Here is a 24,608-nt window from a genome sequence, read left to right as displayed (position 1 = left end):
CCGTTTATCGAAAAAGGAAGCTGGCCAAACTTGCTGCCTTGGGGGACTCCAGATCGATTGAAGTAGCAGCTGGAACCAATAAATCCTACTATGACAAACAAATTTCATTTTAGTCAAATGAGTTTTTTTATGAAAATGTAAGCTAATGTTTTCATCAAAAGGTTATCTGGAAAAATTTTCACAAAATGTTCTACGGTGGTGGAAAATTTAAAAAAAGGTCGAAAATGCTAGGTTTTACCATACGTGAATTTTCATGTTCGTTTTTTCCTGCACATCGAATTTTAATTTTCAGGTGATAAAACTTAGATGATAGCTTGCATTGTTGTTAGGCCATTGAAAATATTTTTTAAAGTTTTGGTCATTACCCTCTCCCCCATAAATCAAAATTTTTTGTATAAAATCAATTAGCTATTGGCTTTCCATTAAAGATTTTACGTCAGGAAATTGGCCCAAAACCGTACCAAATACAGCCCATTCAAAAATCGAAGCTGAATTTGGTGGGTGGGTTGTGGTGGGGTAAACTTAAGGTAAACTTAAAGAGGATCTGCTTTTTTACCGAAAAATTGTGCTCGGCAACACAATTGGATACCAAAAGAATAAGCAAAATTGTCGCATTTGATGTGACGAAAATATGGCTACAGAAAATATTAGAACAGCCAACGCATTCAGCAAAGACACTGTTTTGTGCGGTTTAAAACTTGACAGAATCATTGGTCCGCATATATTAAAACTGCCAATGGGACGCTATCGGTCGAACATTATAGATTTTTGTTATCCTAAATACAAACATTGGATGCTGTCGATATGTAGTTTCAACATAACGGCGCTGCATGCCACACAGCATTCGAAACGATTGAACAAATGAAATACAAATTTGGTGAGCAATTATTTTCATGTTTTGAACCACGGTTTGGAGGCGATTTAAAATTACTAATCTTGTTAGATTACGTAAAAGCTTTCATCTGTTCATGAAGCGTTCATCAACCAGCAAACCAGCTTCTCAAAAAATCACCCTTTACTGGGCTCTGAAATACAGTAACCTAAAAAAATGCGTTGTTTAAAGTAATTTAAATAAACAATCCCTGAACTAAACGTTAAAAACATAATTAGATTACCAAAAAAGCACATGTATTTTAAGATTATGATCTCTTTTGTTTAAAATGAAAATTTTCAACTGCAACTGTTGCAGCAGTAATCATGTCGCTAACATCAACTGCCTTCGAACGAACGAAGCCTTCGTTTGAAAATCCGTCTCGATATTATTTGTTGGAAAATATGAGCTGGGCAACACCATTAATTTCCCCCACAACATCCCACAAACTTCAAACCGCACTCTCCTCCATCGTCGTCGTGGCTCGTTCCAGTAGAAAAAAATAAAATAGACAAATTGCACCCATTTTATCATTCTCTTCCATTTGCAACAACGCGAACCACCTCACCACTCACTCACTGCTGACCGTGTGGAGAAATAATAACAGTAACAATAATCGGCCGGCAAGAACAGTGTTGATCATAATTTGAGCATACCTATTTCTTACCTTTTATATGAATAATACTGTCTTACTAACACATGTATTCCTCTTCTTTGATTTATTAAATTCTGTCGAATAAAATTCATACGTATTGTTAACGCTACAAGGAGTCGGACGTGTTTTGGTTTTTGTCCGAAAGCTGTAGCGATACCCGAAGACTTTATACAGTCCACTTGCTCGTTGAGCCCGCCATTGTGGCCCATCGAGCCGGATTTTCGAAAAATAAAATAGTAAAACAGTGATGTAAATTGCTGTTACGAAAACGACAGCATTTTCGCGAAAAGTGTTCGAGCATTCATCCGTCGCGGTTCGGTTGAGTGTAACGGCAAGTTGGCTGCCATCTTCGCACGGCTTGCTCGTTCTAGAAAGATCGACATCGATACTCTCGGAAAGTGAAATCTCTGTGACGCGCTACAGTTGTCTGTGTGAACTGCAGAGTGGTTGTCATGATGGTTGACACACCGAAAGGAAATACAGTCGAAGAGCAGAAGATCATACAGAAGAAGAGAGAAGAAACAAAGCATATGGAAGAAAAGTTCAAAGTGTTGGTTCATCAGAGAGGGGCAGTAAGGGCGAAACTAACACGTGTGAGAAATGGATTAGTGCTAGGTGATGATGAGCCTAATAAGAATATCGGTAATGTACACTTTCTCCGGTTGAACTTGAAGACAGTGGAAACATGCTACGACGAATTTAACGAACTGCAAAACAAGATCTACGCGCTACCCCTTTCTGATGAACGAAGAGCCGAACAAGAAGATCTATATATTGATTTCGAGGAATTACACAATAATCTGATTATTCGATTGAACGAGCTGTTGGAAGTTGCAACTACTGGTGCAATTAAGCCATTGCTACCGATAGTCGGTCCAACAGTTTCTGCCCCAGCGCAGCTGTTTTTGCCTCCACTCCATGCACCCCTCCCAACGTTCGACGGTTCTTATGAGAAGTGGTACTCATTCAAGTCTATGTTCACCACTATAATGAACCGTTATCAACAAGAAGACCCAGCAATAAAGCTTTTTCACTTGCGTAACGCACTCGTTGGGTCAGCCTCTGGGATAATTGATCAGGATATCGTTAATAGCAACGACTATGAAGCTGCGTGGCGGTTTCTTACCGACAGATACGAAGACAGACGTCTTATCATGGACAAGCATATTGACGCATTGAACAGCCTTCCAAAGGTGACCAAGGAGAACTCTCTAAGTTTGAGACGGCTTGTAGATACCTGCACCAAAAATGTCGAGGCACTCAAGAATTTGTCGTTGCCAATCGACGGGCTTGGAGAGCAAATTTTGTTGAACCAGATCACTTCGAAATTGGACAAAACCACACGGATGGCGTGGGAAAGCCGCCAGAAAAAGGGTGTATATCCGAACTATGGAGCAACCATCGAGTTCCTGCAAGAGCAGTGTAGAATAATGGAGAAAATAGACATAAACGTGAAGCCCGTAACTGAAAGTGTTAAAGTGAAACCAATGAACAAAGGCCACTCACTGATGGCTACGAACGAACACAAAAATGAACATAACTGCATTATGTGTAAAGAACACCATGAACTTTGGAAGTGTGATCAATTCAAGTTGCTGAGTTTAAGTGATAAATACAGTGCTTTGAGAAAGTGGGGAAGTTGCTTTAACTGCCTGCAAAAAGGCCATCGTACAAACGGGTGCACATCAACTCGTAATTGTCGCGATTGTGGGAAGCGGCATCACACAATGCTGCATTGCGACAGTTCGTCAAAACCGGCACCGGTAGAGTCTGCAGCAGCTAAGGACAATGAATCGCAAACAGTGAAGAATTCCAATAAGAATATCGAAACTCTCACACCACAATCAGTCTCCACTTTGTGTATCAGTGCAGCCGACGATTTAAAACAGATAGTTCTTTCGACTGTCGTAGTGATGGTTCATAGCGATAGTAGTGCACTTTTTCCGTGTCGTATGCTGCTTGATTCGGCGTCGCAAATGAATTTCGTTACAGAACGATTGGCGAATTTACTACCACAACGAAAGGAATCGGTCAATTATTTGGTTAGCGGTGTGAACGGTTCAAAAACTCGCCTTAGGAAAATGATTCGAGCTACAGTAAAATCTCGCTGTGGAGAATTTAAAGCAGAATTAAATTTTTTGATTACCCCGCGAATTACCGGTGCCGTGCCTGCAAATTCCTTCGATATTTCTGACTGGCCAGTTCCTAAGGGAATCGAGTGGGCTGATCCAGCATTCAACAAACGAGGACGCATCGATATGTTGATCGGTGCCGAAATCTTTTGGGACGTTGTGAAAGGTGATCGAATGCATCTCGGTGACAATCTGCCTGTACTAACAAAAACGGAATTTGGATGGATAGCCGGAGGAGTTCTTGCTGAAGGGTTTCCAGTCATTGCTCGCTCCCTTTGCCAGGTTGTTTGTGAAGAGCGCCTTGAGGATTTATTGAAACGTTTTTACAGTCTAGAAGCGTGTGATGAAATACATACTTCGACACGAGACAGTGAAGATTGCTTGAATCATTTTAAAGAGACTCATGTGCGTGATAAAGATGGTAGATACTTCGTCCGACACCTCTTCAATGAACGGAAAAATGAATTAGGAGACTCTCGACAAACAGCAACTCGACGATTTTTGAACTTGGAGCGGCGGCTCAATAGGCAACCGGAATTGAAACAACTGTACATAGATTTTATGAATGATTATGAACGGCTTGGCCATATGAAGCCAATTGAGATCGACGAAAAAGAGGACCCAGGATCTGTTTTCTATCTACCGCATCACGGCGTATTGAAGCCGACGAATACGACTACCAAGTTAAGAGTCGTATTTGACGGATCTGCAAAGAGCTCAACTGGAGTATCCATCAACGACACTTTAGAAGTGGGACCAGTAGTTCAGCGTGATTTGGCTTCGATTTTGATGGACTTCCGAGGATTTCCGTTTGTTTTTATAGTTGACATACCGATGATGTTTCGACAAATCGGTGTACTGTCGCCCGATAGAAAATACCAACGCATACTCTTTAGGAAACATCAAAATGAACCAGTGACGGCGTGGGAGCTTCAAACTGTGACCTACGGCTTAGCCACATCTCCCTTCCAGGCAACGATGGCCCTGAATCAATTGGCTGAAGATCACCGAAACGAACTTCCAGAAGCTGCGTATGCCATCAAAGAGGGAGCATATATGGATGATATTTTGACGGGAGCTTATACATTGCCAGACGCTTGTAAGTTGCAACACGATGTTGAAATACTCCTCGCCAAGGGCTGTTTCGGTTCGCACAAGTGGTGTTCGAATGTTGTAGAGTTGATAAATAATGTTCCTGAAGAACTTCGAGGAGTGAGCTTTGAAATTGCTGAAGACAATCCGCGTGCAGTTGTCAAAACTTTGGGGGTAGTATGGAACCCGATAGAAGACTGGTTTTCTTTCAACGTCGCAGAAGGTGATTCGGGTGCCATCACGAAGAGAAAAATCTTGAGCGAAGTGGCTAAAATATTTGATCCTCTGGGACTAATCGGACCCGTAATCACGACAGCAAAGCTAATACTACGAGAAGTTTCTATGCTGCAGACGGACTGGGACGACCCCGTTCCGCAAGATTTACTTCAAGTATGGCGATCGTTCCGGAATGAGCTGGTGCAATTAAGCGAACTGAGAGTACCGAGATACATTTCCTCCGAAAGAGCTATGGCGGTAGAATTACATGGCTTCTCTGACGCCTCAGACCAAGCATATGGGGCGTGCGTGTATTCCCGCGTTGTTTATCCTGACGCACCAGCAACAATGCATCTGATTTCAAGCAAATCAAGAATTCTTCCCAAAAAATCTGACAAGTCTAAGGCTATAACCACCCCTCGTGCGGAGTTATTGGCGGCTGTACTACTTTCACGGCTTATCGATAAGGTCTTACGTTCGTTTAATTTAAACTTTGCTTCTGTAGACCTGTGGACTGATTCGAAAATTGTTTACTGCTGGATTAAAAGGTCTCCGCAGAGTCTACAAGTTTATGTGTCTAATAGAGTTGCTGAAATACAGAGACTTACTGGCAATTTTGAATGGCATCACATTCCGACAAATGAAAATCCTGCTGATTTCATATCGCGCGGCCAGCGCCCTCGGGATTTACACAAGAACGATGTTTGGTGGAAGGGGCCACCGATGCTAACCACGACACCTATCGGCCTCAGCGAAGAACCTGAAATTCCCGATGAAGACTTACCGGAAATGCGTTTCGGGGTTAGCCTACCAATCGCGAATGTAACTAGGAACCGACTGCAGATTTTTGAGACTGTAAGTAGCTACGATAAAATTCTGAATTCTATGGCCTACGTCGTTAGGTTCGCCAATTATATATTAACGAAACGGACTACGATGTTGAAGGGAACGCCTACATCATCCGAACGAGCGCAAGCCTTGCGGTTGATAGTGCGATTGATTCAGCAAGAGACATTTCAACCAGAGATTCAAGCTTTGAATAAGGGCTGCAAGGTCAAGCATAGACTATGTGGTCTTAAGGCGTTTATAGATCCCATGGACGGAATCTTAAGAGTAGGCGGACGAATCAAGCACGCATTTATTCCATACGATAGTCGTCATCAAATGTTGCTTCCAGCAAAGCATCCATTCACAGAAGCACTAGTGAGAAACCAGCATCTTATAAACCTCCATATAGGACAAAAGGGGCTTCTTGCAATAATTCGGCAACGGTTCTGGCCGTTAAATGTAAAAACAACCATTCGAAAAATTATACGAAATTGCACTAAATGTTTCAAGGCTAATCCGATAAGAACAGTACAACTGATGGGCGATCTACCTTCGTATCGTGTACAGCCAGCACCTACGTTTGCGAACACCGGTGTTGACTTCGCAGGACCGTTTCTACTCAAATCTAACTCGACCGGACGGAAGCCTTTAATCACGAAATCATATGTCTGTCTGTTTGTGTGTATGCTCACCCGTGCCATACATATCGAATTAGTCTCTGATTTGACGACCGACGCGTTTTTGGCTGCTCTTCGGCGGTTCACCTGTAGACGAGGATTCCCGAGCAAAATGTTCTCCGATAACGCCACTAATTTTGTTGGCGCTCAAAATGAACTGGCGAGACTGGCAGAAATGTTCAACAACCAGGTGGAGATGAATAAAATCAAGACGTTTTGTTCTAGACAGGGATTTGAATGGTCATTTATACCACCACGGAGCCCTCACTTCGGGGGGATTTGGGAGGCAGGCGTGAAACAAGTCAAGCATCATCTTACAAGAATTATCGGAGATAGAAAGCTGTCTTACGAGGAATTGTACACCACCCTCACACAGGTTGAAGCTGTTCTCAACTCACGACCGCTTGCGCCCTGTTCGGATGACCCCAGTGACTTAACAGTAATCACCCCAGCGCATTTCCTAATTGGAAGAGAAATGCAAGCCGTTATTGAGCCTTCGTACTTGAACCTACGTGAATCAACACTATCTCGCTGGCAATTAGTTCAAACTATGTTCCAGCATTTCTGGAGGCGCTGGACAGCAGAGTGTTTGCCTGAACTGCAAAATCGATCGAAATGGCTCAAACATAAGAGTATTACTTTGGGCGCGCTTGTTCTTGTCGTGGATCAGAATGCCCCACCGATGAACTGGCAACTTGGTAGAATAACCGCGTTACACCCAGGGTCTGATGGTGTGACACGGGTCGTCTCGTTAAGGACATCCAAAGGAGAATGTAAGCGAGCAGTTACAGAGATATGTCTACTTCCGTTGGACATGGACAACGAAAATTGAAACGAGTTTCAACGCCGGGAGAATGTTGATCATAATTTGAGCATACCTATTTCTTACCTTTTATATGAATAATACTGTCTTACTAACACATGTATTCCTCTTCTTTGATTTATTAAATTCTGTCGAATAAAATTCATACGTATTGTTAACGCTACAAGGAGTCGGACGTGTTTTGGTTTTTGTCCGAAAGCTGTAGCGATACCCGAAGACTTTATACAGTCCACTTGCTCGTTGAGCCCGCCAAACAGGAAGCAGCTCACAGCGCGCACAGACAAGCGGAAGAAGGCCCCGCACCGCATCGTCATGCAATTTTCAAAGGAAATCATCATTGCCCGGCAACAGAATGTAATGTTTCCGTTTCTTCTCGAAACAAATATTTTTTATTTTCTATACATATTCTTTTTTTAAAACTCTTCTCCTGGCGTTATAAAACAAATATACCTATAATAATCATAATAATAATATATAGGACGATTTTTCACTTTTTTTTAAATCCTCAATGGCTTTTCTTGTTGTTGTTGTTGTGTCTCACAGTCACAATAAAAATTTAACTAACACTAATTTAGACATCGTCGTTACCAAAAATACTCGCTCTTCCAAAAAGTAGGTAAACAATTTGCACATCTTTTTTTCTTCTTCTTTATTTACTGCACCGTGGAATGTACTTAAAAATTCTTTTAATTTCGTTGTCTCACAAATGTTTCACATTATATTTTCATTATTGTTTTAGCTACAAAACTTACAACGCGGTTTCAACCGTTTATTTTTCGAACCACAATTGTTTGATCGGAAGAGAAAGTGAGAGAGAGAGAAAACTAGAAGAAAGTAGCATCCATCAAGTAGTTACACAGCGAGTACTTCAAAGTCGGAAGAAAAACCAATCGTAAATACACACTATCAGAGCACAAGGTAATCGTAATCAAGGAGATCTATCTACAGAGTAGGTTGCCGGAACGCTACCGGACCCGCACACGTTGGTCGCCGCACCGGAGGTCAGCGACGATATACTGGCGGAGCACGAGTGCCGGCACGGCTGGGGCGAGGTCGGATTCGATAGACCGGACTCGTGGATCGGTGACAGCGTAGGGCTGCGGTTACGTATAACATTCTTTCGCCGGCTGCGGCGGTACGACGGATGGACCGGTATCCGAACCGTCGACGGCTGTAGATTCTGAGTATTGGACTGCTGCTGCTGCTGTTGCTGCTGATGCTGGACAAAGTTGAGCGTATCAACGAGCTCCTGCATGTCTTCGGTGGTATTCTTGAGCTTACGTCGCGTTGGCGGGGGTAATACCGGCATCGTTAGTGGGGCTTCCGTAGTTCGGATCACCGAAGTCGGAAGAAGGACTCCGTGGTTGAGAATGGAGGGGGATCCGGGGCCGCAAGCAATGACCGTGGTGGAACACTCGCTGGTTGAGAGAGGCCGAACTTGGTTCTGTTTGATGCTGCCTCCGGCAGGCAGTGGGGCCGATGGCCGACAGCGAGGCCGCCGGTAGCGATCGATCATTCGCATCATGTGGCGAAGCCGCACAACTGGCCAGGGACGTACCAAACGTGCCCGCGGTCGTTTCGGCACCGGTGAATTGCTGCTTGATATCAGTGTGACGTCGTTGCCATTGGCGTCGTTAAGGATACGGTTGTTATTGCCGTTGCTAGCCGAACTGGTACTGTTGTTGTAGGTGGTGATGTTGTTGTTCATGACGTTGTGCTCGCCGACCGACGTTAGATTATCGAAATACTCACTTCCGGTACCGGTACTGGTGGCGCTACAATTATTGTTGCTAACACAATTATTTCTATTGTTATTGGCACGATTTTCATTATTTGTCAGTTCATTGCGATTTAACTGTTGCTGCTGCTGTTGTTGTTGTTGTTGTAGATGATTATGCTCGGTTACATTGGTAATTGTGGGAAGTGAAGCTTCCGAATTTTGCTGCTGTTTACGCTGAACTACAGCCGATATGGAACGCAACGGATCGCCCGGAACATCGGGACTGTCAGGAACGTTGGAGCAACAGTTCCATTTTCTTTTCCAGCGATGATGCTTCGTTAGAGATTTCGCGCAACAGCGCTTCTCCTGCAGAGTGGCAATTTGATCGTTCTTATCCAGAGTTCTTCTGGTAGGTTTGACCTTGAAGCTGCAGAACGTACACTGCTCGGTGAATTGTACGTACGATTCCGACGTGGTTGTGGTTTCAAAATCGTCCCCATTGATGGTCTGTTTGAACTGCGAACAGCAGTGAAATGTCCGAGACTCACACTTCTCCCGCGGATGTCCCTTGACTTCGGCAACGTTTCGCTCTTCGAGCGTAGAACACAGATAGAAGGCTGCTTTCTGGTGTGTGGTTGACGCGCTGGTGGCTACGGTTGATAACGATACCGCATCCAGATTTCGAAGCCCTGCCGAAGTGATATTGTTAGTGCATTCTTTCGAGTTATCACAGCAATGCAAAGTACGAGGTCGCTGTCGGTTTAGATCGTTCAGGGCGCCGGACACCGGCAGAACCGTTGTCGGGTTTATCGAGGAGCAAATGTAGATTTCCGGTATGGTATGATTAGCGTTGGAACAGTTTGTGAGCACGGACAGCTTCGAGCCGGTGGCTGTGGTAGAGGTCGTAGTCGAAGGACCATTTGCTAAATTGCGGATGTTCTGAGCGGTCGCAGTGCTGTTGGTCATCAAATGCTGGCGATTGTTGCGAATGTATTCGTACGTTGTTAGGCCGAGAAACGAAATGTAGATGTGGAAAAAGCACAGATGCAGCAGTAAACCAGCCGCTATGGCGGCCAGTATTCCGAGAAATCCAATCAGCGCAAGGAATATGGTGTTATTCGTACTGATTCCGGTGGATTGTTCGGGTTTTTGCGTGACCGTGCTTTCGGCTTCTGTGACATTTTCGATTAGATCGGTAAAAATGGTTTGATTAAACAGTAAATCCTGAGCGGAGCTGGTGATGTTGTCCAGCAGAACTGGAAGTGAAGTGCTTGCAAGAGTGTCGTTTTTAAAGTCGATGTTTGGCTGATCGACCACGACCACCGAAGGTTCGACATTAGCGCAGATGGTGCTGCTTTCGCTGGTAAAGCCAAACCAGGCGGGATTCAGCCATTCAGGTTGTACGTGATACAGGACGATCTCGACAACAGCGGCGGCCAGAATGACCAAAGCTGCAATAACAGCGCTCACCACACACATAAGGAAAGCCACATAATTCCGACCACCAACACAGTGATTTAACCATTTGCAGTGATGATCGAACGTTCCGACACACTTGTTACAGACACTGCAATGTTTAGTCCGGTGGCTGCTGGTTTTGATGTTGCACAAATGACACCGTCCGTCCTCAATCACGTGCGAATGCTTACTGCGGTCGAACTCGGGCACGACCGTTCGGGTACTCTTGCGACGAAGCTCGACGTCGGCAGGATCAAGAAGCAGTGCTGCCAGATGCGATACCAGATGAAGCAGATAGAGCGTTGCCAATAGATAGTACAGCGGCTCCTGCACCGACGGTTTCAGCGCTGGAATCAACACAACAAAGGTGGAATAACCGAAAACAATCAACGCAAACCACCCAACTAGCTGGAGAGGATGCAACGGAAGCTGCAGTCCATGCACCCTGCGGTCCTTCCGATACTCGGAAGCACCCAAATTATCTTGGGATGAGCAAAACTGATTTCGTGTTAGCTTGTGACTTTGTTTCGCAAGAGTTTTGCGTATTGTTCTGACGGCACCTCCTTCGAGTTTCGGTAGCTGCTGTTGCGGTCGGTGGTGTTGCTCTGTGAGCATGATATTCAATCCAGGATCGATGGGTTGCCGATGCCTCTTTCGTTACTGATAGCGATAGCCCTAGCATCCTTTAACGCTCGATCCGCAGTGGAAACTCACGCAACCAACACATCCACAACTGGTGCGGCGTTTTTCCACTCCGACTCCGATTAGCCTCACACAAGCTTTTATCGATTACATACAATTACTGTTCACACCAAACACAACACCCACGCGTAACGGATCGTTTTACACTGCACTAAGTACGGTGCTCTATTCCAAAAACATTTCAGACCTGAAGGGAGGACACCATCGTCGCACTTCGGGGCGAATTCAATCAACAATGTTCGATTATGACGCTATTTCAACAAAGCTTCCTATTCTACAATATCACATTTCGTATTCCGAGCGCATACAAACATTCTATCTCACTCTATTATCTTCGCAGTGGGCACATTTTTTCCCTAGCTGTTGCTGTTGCCTTTATTATAGTCGTCGTCAGTCGTCGTCACAGTACACAACAGATACCGGTGCGGCGGCGGCGGTTTGCATAACGAACTCCTCTTGTTCTCGGTGTTGATCCTTTCGGGTGGTGCTGCACTCACGATTATCCGAATCACAGTCACGTTCCGAGTTCATCGGTTGGTTGGCTGGCTGGCTGGCCTCTGCTGGCTTCACTGCGAGAACTCAAACCCGCACAAATACTGCCGTACAATACTGGTCGGTTCCATTATATAAGAAAATATCCGACGAACTGGCCAATCTTCAGAGTTGAGCACAAGTTGAGCAAGCACACTTTATTTCCACAACATTTCACGCGATTGCCATATTCTACCGTTTTCGCACTTTGTTTTCGTTTGCTTCTGTGATTGATTTAATTGCTGCTAATTCCGAAAGAAGTATTCCGAAAGGCTGCTACTGTCACCATCATTATCCACCCATCTTACGTCATTATCATCGGTGTGGTGTCTTTCGTAACGGAACTATTCCTCAACTAACTATCGGCGAACGAACGTATCCAGCACAGACTGCGGCACCTCGGCTGGAGCGCAGCAGCGCGTATGACGTAGGACTACCGACCCGACCGACCGACCCGATTACTTTCCGCTTTGCATTGTGCTGTGCTCGCTCGCAGCAGTCTTCCACTACCACTTTTCCCCCGGGCGGGGCGGGGGGTCGCTTTTGGTTGGCTAACGTGTCCTTCCGCACCACCACAAACAAACAGAGCACTAAAAAGCACTACAAAAAGGGGTTCAAGGAGCGTTATTTTTAGATCCTTGTTGTTTTTTTTACTCCAAACACCTCCTCCTAATCACATAAAGCAAGTCTATACACAGCTAGACTAGACGGCGGTTGCTGTTCCATCGACGGATGTGTTGACGTTACCGTTTCGGATCGAGACTCAAACACGACTGAGCCTCGGCGTTGGCTGCCACTGGCAGGATAACTGAACGACGCACGGTATCGAGTGAATGAATGTTTGAGTGAGTGAGTGGTCGGTCGGTGCTGGTGGGTGGTTCGGGATTTTCCTCCGCTGCTGCGCTGAGTGGCTTTCACAAGGTGGGGAAAACGCCTCACGATTGCTTATCAGTTGGAACCGGATTTTCACTCCACAAAGGAATAAGTTATTTTTCCATATTGATGCAACAAAGTAAAGGCCATCAAAATAGGACGCCTAATGAATTGATCTCATGACGACGCAGGCTTCGCCTGGTGACGATTGAGTTAAGTTTTATTATGTGAAACGTGACTTTATGGAATATTCCTTTCGATGATTACACGCTTTGTTGTTTCTTCTGCCGAACAAAGGCAAAGCAAAACTGAGTTTTGCACTGAGGGCTCACGGAACGAATCGTACATAAATACCAATAAGCTTAATTTTCGGAAATGTGTATATGTCTGCTCTCTCAGTTGGTTCCGAGGAAGGTTGGTTGGTTTAACAAAGCCAGTCTTAGTAGGTTCGAATCAAAGCTGGGAAAGGCTGTTAGGCTGTCGAATAAAATCAACATTACTAAATAATACTATAATTTTAAAGCTCTCGACAGTTAGTGAATTTTTTATCACTAAAGGATTATGAATTGATGAACAAGATTAAAATATTTTGAATTATGTTACGGGCAAAAAAAATAGATTCTCTGAATTTTCTTTAGAGTTTTCCACTTACATCATATCGTAGAAAATTTTATGAAAAACTATTTCCAGTTAATACTTTTCCTGAATTGTTGAGAAAGTTTGGTTACTTGTTCATCTACCATGCCTTATTTCGTTTGACTAGATCGATTGCCGCTTTGAAGTCTACAAATAGATGATGATTCTGCAAGTTTTGTACTCCCGGAACTTGTCTGCTAATTGCCGCAAGATAAACATCTGATCCGTCCTGGAGCGACCCTCACGAAAACCAGCTTCGTACTCGTCGACGAAGGACTTCACTAGTCTGCAGATCCTAACAATGATAGCCAGCTGATATTCCGTAGTTTGCAAATACGCACAAAACTGGCATCTATGGAATACTAATCTTCCCGGTGGCCTTTTACGGACATGAATTATGGTTGCTAAAAGAAGTAAATCGACGAGTATTCAAGGGTTTCGTAGGAATCAATATTTAAAATTAAGTAAAATGGAGTGTGGCGCAGACGCATGAACCACGAGCTGTATCAAGAATACAAATATGCTGATACAGTGAAAGTAGCCTAGCTAGCACCAAATCGTACATCAATAACCGAAAATTATCGTAAATAAGTCATAACAAATTCGGAATCGTAACTAAAGCTTAATAAAGTCCACCCGAGTTGATTTTCAGTCGTATATAATGATAGTAGCTGACATACAAACGATATTTAGCACAGAATCGTATAGCAGTACAGAGCGGGTCGGGCTTAATCGGATATTGTCGTATATAATTACTTATATCGATGAAATGCATATGTTTATCACGTATATCGCCTCCAAAATAGCACGGATATGGCAATTTTGCGCATCAAATACGATTTATCAGCATGTATATACGTACGCTGGGAGTACAATGTAGCAGGTTGCGGCGGCTGGGCACGTGGCCAGAATGCCCGATGAAAGAATAGCCAAAACTATTTTCAGCAGAGAACCAGAGAGACCATAGATCCACTTGCGTACCATCTTCCAGGGTACATAAACAAAACAAATCAAATTCGTGGCAACAGATTTCAAATCCATGCTAATGAAGGGATATATCCGAGGAGGCTACCCTACAGGCAATTTTGTAGTTTTTGTAGCACATTACATTAATTGTAGTCGTAGTCGCTGAACAACAGTGTGTGATAGAAAACACTGAAATTTAAAAAAAACTCGACAGATTTGTTCAGGTTGCAAATGGGGCGAAATCCATGGAAGTGCGGGGCTTCAATGAAATCGCAATAATTGATTTAATACCAGTACGTTAATTCCAACCACAATGGAATGCCGCGAATGAGCCTCTAAGCAAGTTGATCATGTTCACCATCGATATGTCATGTTTCAATGAATAACGAAAAAGTCGTTGGTTTTGTTGCACAATCCACGCACGTTTTAGTGATAAACCAGCAGGTTCGTGAGTAAAGCTAGTACGGTAGAGCACAGCGGAAGGAAACAGCTATTGGAGGGTGTAGACACTTCAGACAGCGAAACGATTCGAGGCGCTGCGTATTTACCTGAGTTCGATGGCGAGAAGATACCTTTTCCAGTTCCAACACGTAGGATCGGAACAACTTTGATGGACAACGTGTTAAAAATAAAATTATTTTTTGCTTCATAAATCCATGCCGTGAGCCCAACATGGGCCGTTGTTGTTTTAAGCAAGGACAATGGCAAAGCTGAATTGTTCTGTTTATCTTTAATACCTATCTTTTTCGTCCTAATTATATTTGGGAGGCCAAATCAGCAAACTAAATTCCTCGAAGATAAGCCGTAATATTTCTGTAGTGCAGACAAAGCAAATCAGTAAAAAATCACTGCAAAAGAAAAAAATACATTTCACTTGGCACTTCACAGAGAGAGAGAGACGACAAAAGTGAGTGGAAAGCCAAATATAAATATGGCAAGACGACTTGATTAATCAAAACTAATCTTCGCTGTTTTTAGCTAGGTTCTAATGCTACAAAGCTTTTGCTTTGGATCGATTCTACTTCTTTCTGTAATCATTTATGGATTATTAACAGGTGCGTTTGCTCTGACCGTTATTAGACTGCAGCCTGGTTTCAAGAAGAGCAACATCAACTGAAGCTTAATACGTTTCATACGCCGCGCAGTTTTCGCGAAATTTGGGAGGCCGACGTAAGGTCGATGTAATCCCATATTAACCCTCAACGGGCAACATCGTAAAACCTACGCCATCAAACTAATGACTATTCTTCCATTAAAGTACACCCGATTCTTTCAAGTTGTAATTTTCACTCAAAAGTAACTAGCTAAACGAGCGCCATTGCGAAATATTGCGAAAAACTCGCCCAACTCGTATCAGTTCGAATCTCGGTTAAGGTTGACGTTTACATAATTGTTCTGTACTCTAACAGCCGACGGCGAAGTCGTTAAAGAAGGGTCGAGTCTTAGAAAGACTTTTAAGCTTAGCTTTTTAGCTGAGTGACAGCCAAATCCCACACACTTCGAACAAATCTTGTAATCTTACGGCTTCTGACATGCACCTTCTAAATACTTGAATGAAAGCTTAATGATTTCTTAGCCTTTTTGAAACTCTGCACGGTGGATTAAACGCCCAGGAGGACGTTGAGTCTGCCAAAAGTATTCCGCTATACTGTCAATCCACGAGATAACATATTTTTTATTTCACAAACACATACAAACTCTGTAAGAAATTAAATAAAATTTTACCGTTAGAGAGAACTCTTTTTTACATTTTCGAAGGAAATTGCTTAAGAATCTAAAAATTTTTTGTTTGAGCACAATTTTGTCTCAATCAAACACTCAAACTTCCCCAATATCAAAAATCACTCATCGTCATATGGCCTCCTGTAGATATCTCTAATGAAACTAATGAAGATTTAGTTAGGAAAGCTTTTGAGGATTTGTCGTTTAAAGTAGGCTAAACATGGTTAAAATCTAGTGGAACATAACGCCAACATGTATCCCTGTATTACCAATGGCTAACGTAAGGCACGGAGTATCGTGCCGCTGTCACCAAAAATTCCTAAACAGGTCAAAGAACTTTTCGGGTTGAAAATTATAAAAAGGTTAAAATTTTGCTACTGTAATACCTTGTTAATCGAGAATGTGACAGGTACAAGATGTATTATTGCTGTTTTAAAATTTTAACACAGTTTTAAAATTTTAGTTTTAATTTTGAAAATTTTATAGCGGGCTGACTTCGCAGCGTATAAAAAACAGAAGGTTAAGTTTCGATAGCGGAATGTAGTACCTTGACTGTACTTAGCAGCACTAATCGACAATATTGACGATTTTTTCTCTCAATTGAGCAGCAATGAGTGAAGATTAAGATTCTAGATATTTATTAAATTTGTAAATTATTTTTGGTTCTAGCTATTTATCACGAGTGGATACAATTATTATTTTCTTTGGAACAATAGAGGTACAAGTTTTCAGAAGCAAGTGAACATCAAGGTTCCTCAAGGCAGCACCCTTAGTCCGCTTTTCAATAATTATAACCAAACACGCATAATTTGAAAAAAGTCTTTTTTCCGTAGTTAATGCACGGGTTGCTATCCGGAGACTTACCTAACATAATATAAGACCTACATTCTGTTTGAAACAAGTCGAACGAAATAAAGATTCGTTCGAAACACAGAAAAGGGCAAATAGTCTCTTTTCAGAACAAGTTAACACCCTCTACCGGTAAAGGGAATTCCACGGAACTCATCTCCCCTTCCGTGAGGTTCAAAACGCGCATGCCTGCCACGGTCGACCAAGTGATTGCAAGCGTAAACAAACTTGCTCGGCACCAAGCCAGACGTTTCACCTTTCCTGCAAGGATCTACAACTTGTCGCTTCTATGGTGACATACATTGGGCTTTGGTTAACTGTGTGTGCGATCACTGGCAACTGGCAACATTTACATGCCCGTTAGACTACTGTACTGGAGTGGGTTGTTTGGGCTGCTAAATAAAATACCAACCACGAGCGCGATACCTAGCGAATCAATCATTCAGCATATTTCACCGTACAATCACGATAAAATTGGAGCATGATGTTGCTTCCAGTTGTGCAGTGCTGCAGCACTAGGAAGTAGCTGTTATTTTTAAATAGAACGTCATTCTACCATATGTTTTTGCAGGAACAATTTTTCATAGTATAATCTGTTACTTTGGAAACTCGGCCCCCATTACGTCGGAGTCCGATGTTTCTCTATGGCAACGTTGTATGTTTTGAATCCAGTACTGGGAATAAGTAAAGTAACACAAGTGCCAAGCGACATTGAATTCCATGCAAGCACAACAAATATATACAGGGATTAATATAAAAATTATTTATTTGCTCATATACAATTGTCCCCGTTTTTCGCTTGGTCCACACAATTGCTCGGATTATTTAAATTTGAAAACTATTATTTGGAGTTAACAATAAGCCACCATACTCACACATACTATGATATTAAACGAAACTGCATTATTCATGAGAAGATCATAAATAAATTTGCCAAACAATGAAGCTACTATTATTTAGTTAGTCATTATTTTGGAATCCAATCAAACATAATCGAAGTTGGGAAAGATAAAATGAACTTACCAATCTGTCCAATGCCCGATTATCCCGAACCTAGAAATAGGGAAGAAAGAGATTCTATTGAAACTAGAAAAGAACCTTGCCGGCGCAAACTGGCTAACGAGAAACAAAACAAATAACGATAAATTCATGCGGTAATGCTGTCCACACCAGAGATGGCGGTATTGTTTCCGGCAAACAACAACAACAACAACAACAACAATGGCCGGCCCATAGATATGAGATAATAATGGCTTCCGGAGTTGGCGCGTGGGATTAAATTCTACATCAAGAACCTAGCACAATGGTTTCCATGCCATGCCGCCAGCAAACTCGTCCCATTAAATCCTAGTTTATCTTTTGCGTCATTCGATATACACCGTTATGTGGTGAAATCCTGCAGAGTGTCCGCATACCATCGTGTGCACAGGAGGCGGTTTTCCGCATTTTAACCCTAGCCGAGGCACATAGGCTTCGAGCGTCAACTCTTCACAGAAAAGTTGAGCTTGTACGGGCCGGACAGGCAGGGCTTTAGTGCGTAAATTTGGATTGGGTTTTGGGTTGGGGTTATACTTGCGAGATTACACAGAGCAATCAGTTCCCACGTGTCTACACCAACGAGCCGGTTGAGGCACACCGCAAATGGAGCTCCGCGCAGTTCACATGTAGGCAGGCCCCTGCCGGGTCCGTGTGCAGGTTTCGGATGCAGAAGTGCTAAATTGGAAAACCAACCGGTGCGACCGAAGCTAGCCGGGCAGCAAGGAGCAGGAAAAATGAATAAATAAACATTGTCTGCATGGGGAACAATGGCCTTTGTCATTTTTTTGCTTGACATCTATTTAGGTTTTAAGATTAATTTAAAATGAGTTAAACTCCTAACAGAAAATAATCCTAAGCTAGGTGATTACGTAGTTAGGACTGGTTGGATTTTACCAATACACAATTTATTCGAGAATATAGCAGTATCCTGGTTCCCAATATAGAACTCTTGAAAAGGACGAAGTCGAGAATAAAGTTCGAGTGTATAAAAACTAAGAGAATAAAACAAAGATTCAATTTTAGACTGCCTAATATAAGGGTGTGACAGTAGTTTAGTTAATAAAACATTCGGGTACCAACCGAAAGAACGTGGGTGCCAGCCTCACTTGCCTTTTTTCTGTATGGACTCATCACTGCGACCAGTATCGTTATTCTATTGTGATATCACCCCAGGTGTTTTCAAGTCTGATTTCATGTTCAATTTTGAATGCTTTCAAGATCAACTTCATATCAAGTTTTTTTTAAAAATCAATTTGTATTCATTTTAAATTTTATGTCCAATTTTAAGTTTAAGTAATGGTGCAACCTTTAATGATAAAATGTATACAAAGTTTTTTTATTGTTCCTGAGTTATGGCCAAAAGACTCGGTTTTCCTGAATATTTACCTAATTCATGAACCGAACAGAACGCTGTACGAGCAAACAATTTCTTGTGAAAATCTAAGTAAATTCACAATTGGATTACTGCTGGATGAAGGAGTAGTTCGTCTCTTACTGCTCTTGGAGAAAAAAAACTGAACAAACGAGATATAAAAAGAGGAAAAATGCAAAAAAGAAAAAAAAGAAAAACTGGCACGAAAATAGGAAAAACCAAAGAAAAATCGTGACACAGTGGAAGGAAAACCAGGACGTAAAAAGAGGAAAAAATAGAAGAATAAAGTGGAAACGAGACAAAAAAATTGGAGCCAGGACCGATAAAAAGCGAAAACGGAAGAGAAAACAGAAAAATGAAAGCAAAGAAGGAGCACGATAATGAAAAAGTAGAAAACGAAAATGAAAATGAGGACAACCCGGACAGAACTGGTGGAAAATGGAAGCAAAGAACAAATTGAGGAAATTGAGAAACGAGAACAGAAAGCAAAATGGAGATAAAAAATGAAAAAGGAATTCAAATGGCATAACACGAAAATTAGAACGTTACGTGAAAAGGACACGAAAAGCAGGACATACCAAAATGAAGAATGGAATAGAACTCGTCGTTAAACGAGACAGAAACACAGAAAAAACGGGATAAAGCACGGGGAACACCGTGATAAACGGAATAGAAAAAAAAGAAAAACGTAAGAGAGAAAAAATGACAAAAAAAGAAAAACTAAAGAAAATTCGTGTCACCATTTCCTCCCATTGTTCCCCCACAGCGCGTGAAAAAAGAAAAAAGAAAAGAAAAGAAGAAAATGGAATAAAATTTAAAACGAGGCAAAAAAGAGAAGACTGGATGGAAAAAGAGCGAAAACAAAAGAGAAAAACAGAAAAAATGCGAGAAATGAAGGGCGGCGATAAAGAAAAAGAGGAAAAGGAAAGAAAATGAGGACAAACTGGACAGGAAAGGAGAAAAAAACGGAACAAAAAAGCGAAAAACAGAGTAGAAAAGGATGAAAAGAAAAAGAGAAAATATGGGAGCAGGAAAATTGAGCAATGAGAAGGGAAAAATAGGAAAATGGAGAGAAAAAATGAAAACAGAAGTTAGACGGCGTAAAACGAAAAACAAAATGTGACAGAAAAGGGGGAAAAGCAGGAAAGAATAAAAGGAAGAACGGAACAAACAAAAACCAAAAAAAGAAAGGAGTAACGGGATAGAATACAAACGAGACTTGGAAAAAAAAGAAAAACGGACCTGAAAATGCTGCTCATGGGGAAAAACGGAAAAAGCACGAGGAGAATCGTGCCAAAAGCTGGACAAACGGTATTGAAAAACGCAAATGAGAGAAAGAAAAACTGGTATATAAATAAGAAAAACGAAAGAAAAATCGACACAATGGGAGAAAAAGCGGGACGTAAAAAAAGAAAGTGGAAAGAAGTGGAAAAGAAAAATTGTGAGAAGAGGGAAAATGGGACAGAAAAACGATAAATGAGAGAAAAGGGAAACGACAAAGAAACAACAACAACAGGACAAACTGGACAGACAAGGAGAAAACACGGAACACAAGAAGCAGAAAACAGGATGGAAAAGGAGGAAACGAAAAGGAGAAAATATGGGAGCAAAAAAATTTAGAACTGGAAGAGGAAAATGGAGTAAAAATGGAAACAAAAAAAAAAGAACGTAACAGAATAGGAAGAAATGCACACCATAATAAAAGGAAGAAGGGAACAGACAAAACCTAACAAAAATGAAAAAGGAATAATAAATAAAAGGGAAATAAAAAACGCGACTGAAAAAAGAAAAAAGGACGAAACGTGGAACGTGGGCTGAAAAAGGCGAAAATAGAACGGAAAAAGAAGAGAAAGAGGAAACAGCGGGCAGAAAAAAAAGAAAACGAGAAAGTGAAGTAGGAAAAACGAGACAGAAAAAAAGAACGCGATAGACTAGGTGGGAAACCGGAAAAGAAAACGAGGGAAGTGATTTGAAAACGAGGCAAGTAATTTGACTGAGCAGAAAACAGAATAGAAAAAGAAGAAAAGAAGAAAATATGAGAGCAGGAAAATTGAGGATCGCAAACTGAAAGATGAAAATGGAGAAAAAATTGAAACAAAAAAAAGAACGTAACAAAAAAAGGCCATAATGAGAGGAAGAACGGAACAGACGAAACCACACAAAAATAAAAGAAGAGTTAAAAGGATAGAAAATAAAAAACGAGACTGAAAAAAGGAAAAACGAACCTAAAAATAAAATAATAAGGAAGAAAAACGGAACAGAAAAGAGACAAACAAGAGGAAAATCAGGGCTGAAAGGGCGAAAAACGGAAGGGAAAAAGAAGAGAGAGAGTGCAGAAAAAAGGAAAAACGAGAGAGAATTACGGGACAAATAGAGGAAAACGGGACAGAAAAAGAAGAAAAGAACGCGATAGAATAGATGGGAAAACGAGGCAAGTCGCAAGTAAGCAAAAACGGAACAGGTAACAAGAGAAACCAAAAGAGAAAAGGAAAACAGCGAGAAGGAAAAACGAAAACCGATAAAGGGAACGATGAAAACGGGAAATAGAAGCCAAGCGGGATATAGGAGAAAGATGGGACAAAATGGGAATGGAAAATGGAAATGGAATGGGAAAATGGGACAGAAAAATAAGAAAAGAATAAGAAAAATGAACTCAAAAAAGGTAAAACTAAACAGAAAAACACGAAAAACGGAAAATAAAAAGGAACCACAGAGCAAAAAACGGGATAAACGTAACAGAAAAAAGAAAAAACGGGGCATCGAAAAGAGGAACATGATTGATAATAAAGAATGGGAATGGAAATAAAATAATACGAGAGAAAAAAAAGAAAAACGGAAGAAAAGATAGAGCAAAAACCAAGTAAATGGTACAGAAAAGAAAAACGGAAAAATGAGACTAAAAAAGAGAAAAAAAGGTATAGAAAAGAAGAAAAAACGTGTGAAAGAGTAAGATGAAATATGTCAATCCTAATTTCAAGTAAAACTTCCTGTCTGTATGCCCAAATTGTAGTCTAATTTTGAACATTAAATGGCCGGGGTTCTGCCAGAAAGAACCAAGCGCCAAAAACATTATTTTGAGTAATTTAAACTTTGACTTTATCGCCCACGTATCACAAACAGAATGTCTTTAAAGCTCTGAAATTATGAATATTCGTAAAACAGTATGTTATTATCGAAATATTTAATTTTTAGTTTTGGTATGATTGTATTGAGTTCATATTGGTTGAATGAAAGTGAAAGAAAATGGTTTTCAGTTCAATCTGGTTGGATGCATTTTTACTCTATGTCATTCTTACAAGGTTGAGAACAATTTAAAATCAAAAAATAATGTGAGTTTGCATCAGAAACTTCGAACAATCTCTTGTAAAGTATTATAAACCTGCAGCTCCTCCCCATCAACGAAGCGCGACGGAAAGCAAGCGCAAAGCATCATGGATGGTCGACCCAAATCGCAAAATCTGTCACCGAGCGGATACACTTCTTTCCGATGTGATCCGATTTTCAAACCCAAACCAACAGAGCAAACAGGATTATTCATTCTGCCATCGAGCATTTTTCAGCATGGACCATCCAAACGCAGCGTCCACATCGTGCTGTTGCGGGTGATGAAAGAGGAAATCGGCGGGAAATTCACTTTGCACCGCACGGGGAAACTTTTTGCCGCGGGTCGCCCACTCCCGATATACAACAACATCGCAACATCCTGCTCATTTCATCCGCCCGAAAGGATTATTTCGTCGACGCTTGCCTTTTATCGTTTATTTTGCTCGTTTTCGTCGTTATTTGCATAAGTATTTTTCGAACCAAATCGCTTGTTCATTTTGGGCGTTGTAAAAATAACCAGAAAAGCAAAAGAACGCAACATAGGATTAAAGGGCTTACAGCGAAACAAACCAATCCTGTTGATGGTTGGGTTCGAAAATGTGTCCACAAGTGTTCGAATGTACATAAGTGTTATGCAACCGGTCATTTCAATTGGAAGAATTAGCAGTAAATCTAAAAGTCACATTGGGTAAAAACGGGTAGCATCAAATATCATACAGACAATTTGATTCAAAGCAAAGTCCAAATACTTTTACAAGAAAATCAATATATCAATATAAAGTCAACAGTGTAACACTCTGTGTAATCGTTAGTTACTATAGGCGAGCAAACTGTTTTGTATAGAAATCAGTGTAAACGATAAAAAGCAAAACAGGGCAAACAAACCGGAAATTATATCAACGGTTTCCAAGTTAGTTCCTGTCCGTGTTTACTCGACGTAACGAAAAACGGGGGGAAACAAGTGGTTTCTGAAGTGGATTGATTTAATTTATTTACTCTCCTCAACTGCTTTCCCAATTGAATTAGCAGAACTTTCAATACAGACCGGTTTGAATGGAACAGAAAATAAATACGTTGGTAAATCGACGATCAGAGCGCGTGGTAAATAGAACGTTTAGCACGTAGCCAGAAGCCCGTAAAAATAACTGGAAAGCTGACATATAAACAATAAAATTTCAAATGTAGCCTTCGGCTACAACACATCGTTAAAGTTGTTACCATATTATACGGAGCACATCACGTTGTAATCGGCAGTTCGGCTGAACGGACGGCTGATTCTGAAAATCTTCCCGGTCACGTTCCTGCTGCAGTGAAGCTCACGTTGAAATGGTTTAATTAACTCCCTCATGGGTACAGCCCTTCTTGTCACGGCGAAAACCCTCCCATCCGCATCCCTGTGCGGCCAGAACGTGACACCGTTTGGCCACGTCAGCCCATATTCGCTGTATATGTTACAGCAGTTTGTGCTTTTATAGGTGTCCTCACTACACTACGCCATTCAAGACGACACTCACTACTGCCGATAAAGGACGAAATCTCCGCATTAATTGAATTTATCTGGCATTATTACCGTCACCCGCTTCTGCTCGTATAATGATGATAATCCTCATCAGCAGTGTCCAGACGGCAACAATCGTGTCACACAGAAGAGATTAAGAAGTGTTTCGAATAATTCAGCCGATTAGGAGTTTTTTTTTTGTTTTAATCCACATGAAGTTAATTAAATCTACAAGAAACTTCTCTGCTTGCGGCTCTCAGACAGCGAGTTATAAAATTTTATCCAATAAATTGACAGACATATTGTTCGCTTAATCAATATTATTAGTCTAAAATCAAGATTTTTCAGATAATCTAATTTTTCATTCTTCACATGAAGCTTCTACTCTTCCCGAAAAAGAAAAGTAAAGTGACCTAAAGTCGATAAAAGGAAAAAAAGAGACACGCATATCTGTTAAGTATAAAGTTATTTTTAACTAAAGTTAGAATCTCAAATATGAGCAAAACAGTAAAATAGAATACAATTTCTTATACTTTTGCGCATTTAGTATATATTTTCAACTATAAAATAATTATTACATTTATTAGTCAAAAATAGTATTTTAATATTTCAACTAAAAATTTTA

At 41.3% G+C, this 24,608-nt stretch overlaps 3 protein-coding genes across 4 annotated transcripts in view; 1 reads left to right on the top strand and 2 right to left on the bottom strand.

The window, feature by feature from the left end:
* Positions 1–24,608, bottom strand: part of LOC128744743 (tRNA-dihydrouridine(16/17) synthase [NAD(P)(+)]-like) — a 113,037-nt gene that overhangs the window by 84,040 nt on the left and 4,389 nt on the right. The window contains exon 2 of one of the 2 annotated variants that reach the window (XM_053841953.1): positions 17,775–17,804. The exons of the other annotated variant lie outside the window; for it this stretch is intronic. The gene's annotated coding sequence lies outside the window, so the exon portion shown is untranslated. The remainder of the gene's footprint in view (positions 1–17,774; positions 17,805–24,608) is intronic. 2 annotated transcript variants of the gene reach the window in all.
* Positions 1,982–6,009, top strand: LOC128741063 (uncharacterized). Its single transcript, XM_053836639.1, has 3 exons — positions 1,982–5,188; positions 5,567–5,821; positions 5,869–6,009. The coding sequence occupies exons 1-3, from the start codon at positions 1,982–1,984 to the stop codon at positions 6,007–6,009; spliced, it is 3,603 nt and encodes a 1,200-aa protein (XP_053692614.1).
* On the bottom strand, positions 7,779–11,402 carry LOC128744742 (uncharacterized). Its single transcript, XM_053841952.1, has one exon. The coding sequence runs from the start codon at positions 11,085–11,087 to the stop codon at positions 8,223–8,225; it is 2,865 nt and encodes a 954-aa protein (XP_053697927.1). The 5' UTR covers positions 11,088–11,402; the 3' UTR covers positions 7,779–8,222.

The sequence above is a fragment of the Sabethes cyaneus genome, chromosome 3 (genome assembly GCF_943734655.1).
Source record: "Sabethes cyaneus chromosome 3, idSabCyanKW18_F2, whole genome shotgun sequence".
Lineage (NCBI taxonomy): Eukaryota > Metazoa > Arthropoda > Insecta > Diptera > Culicidae > Sabethes > Sabethes cyaneus.
Note: the sequence above shows the minus strand (reverse complement) of the source record. Positions and strands in the feature narration are given on the sequence as shown.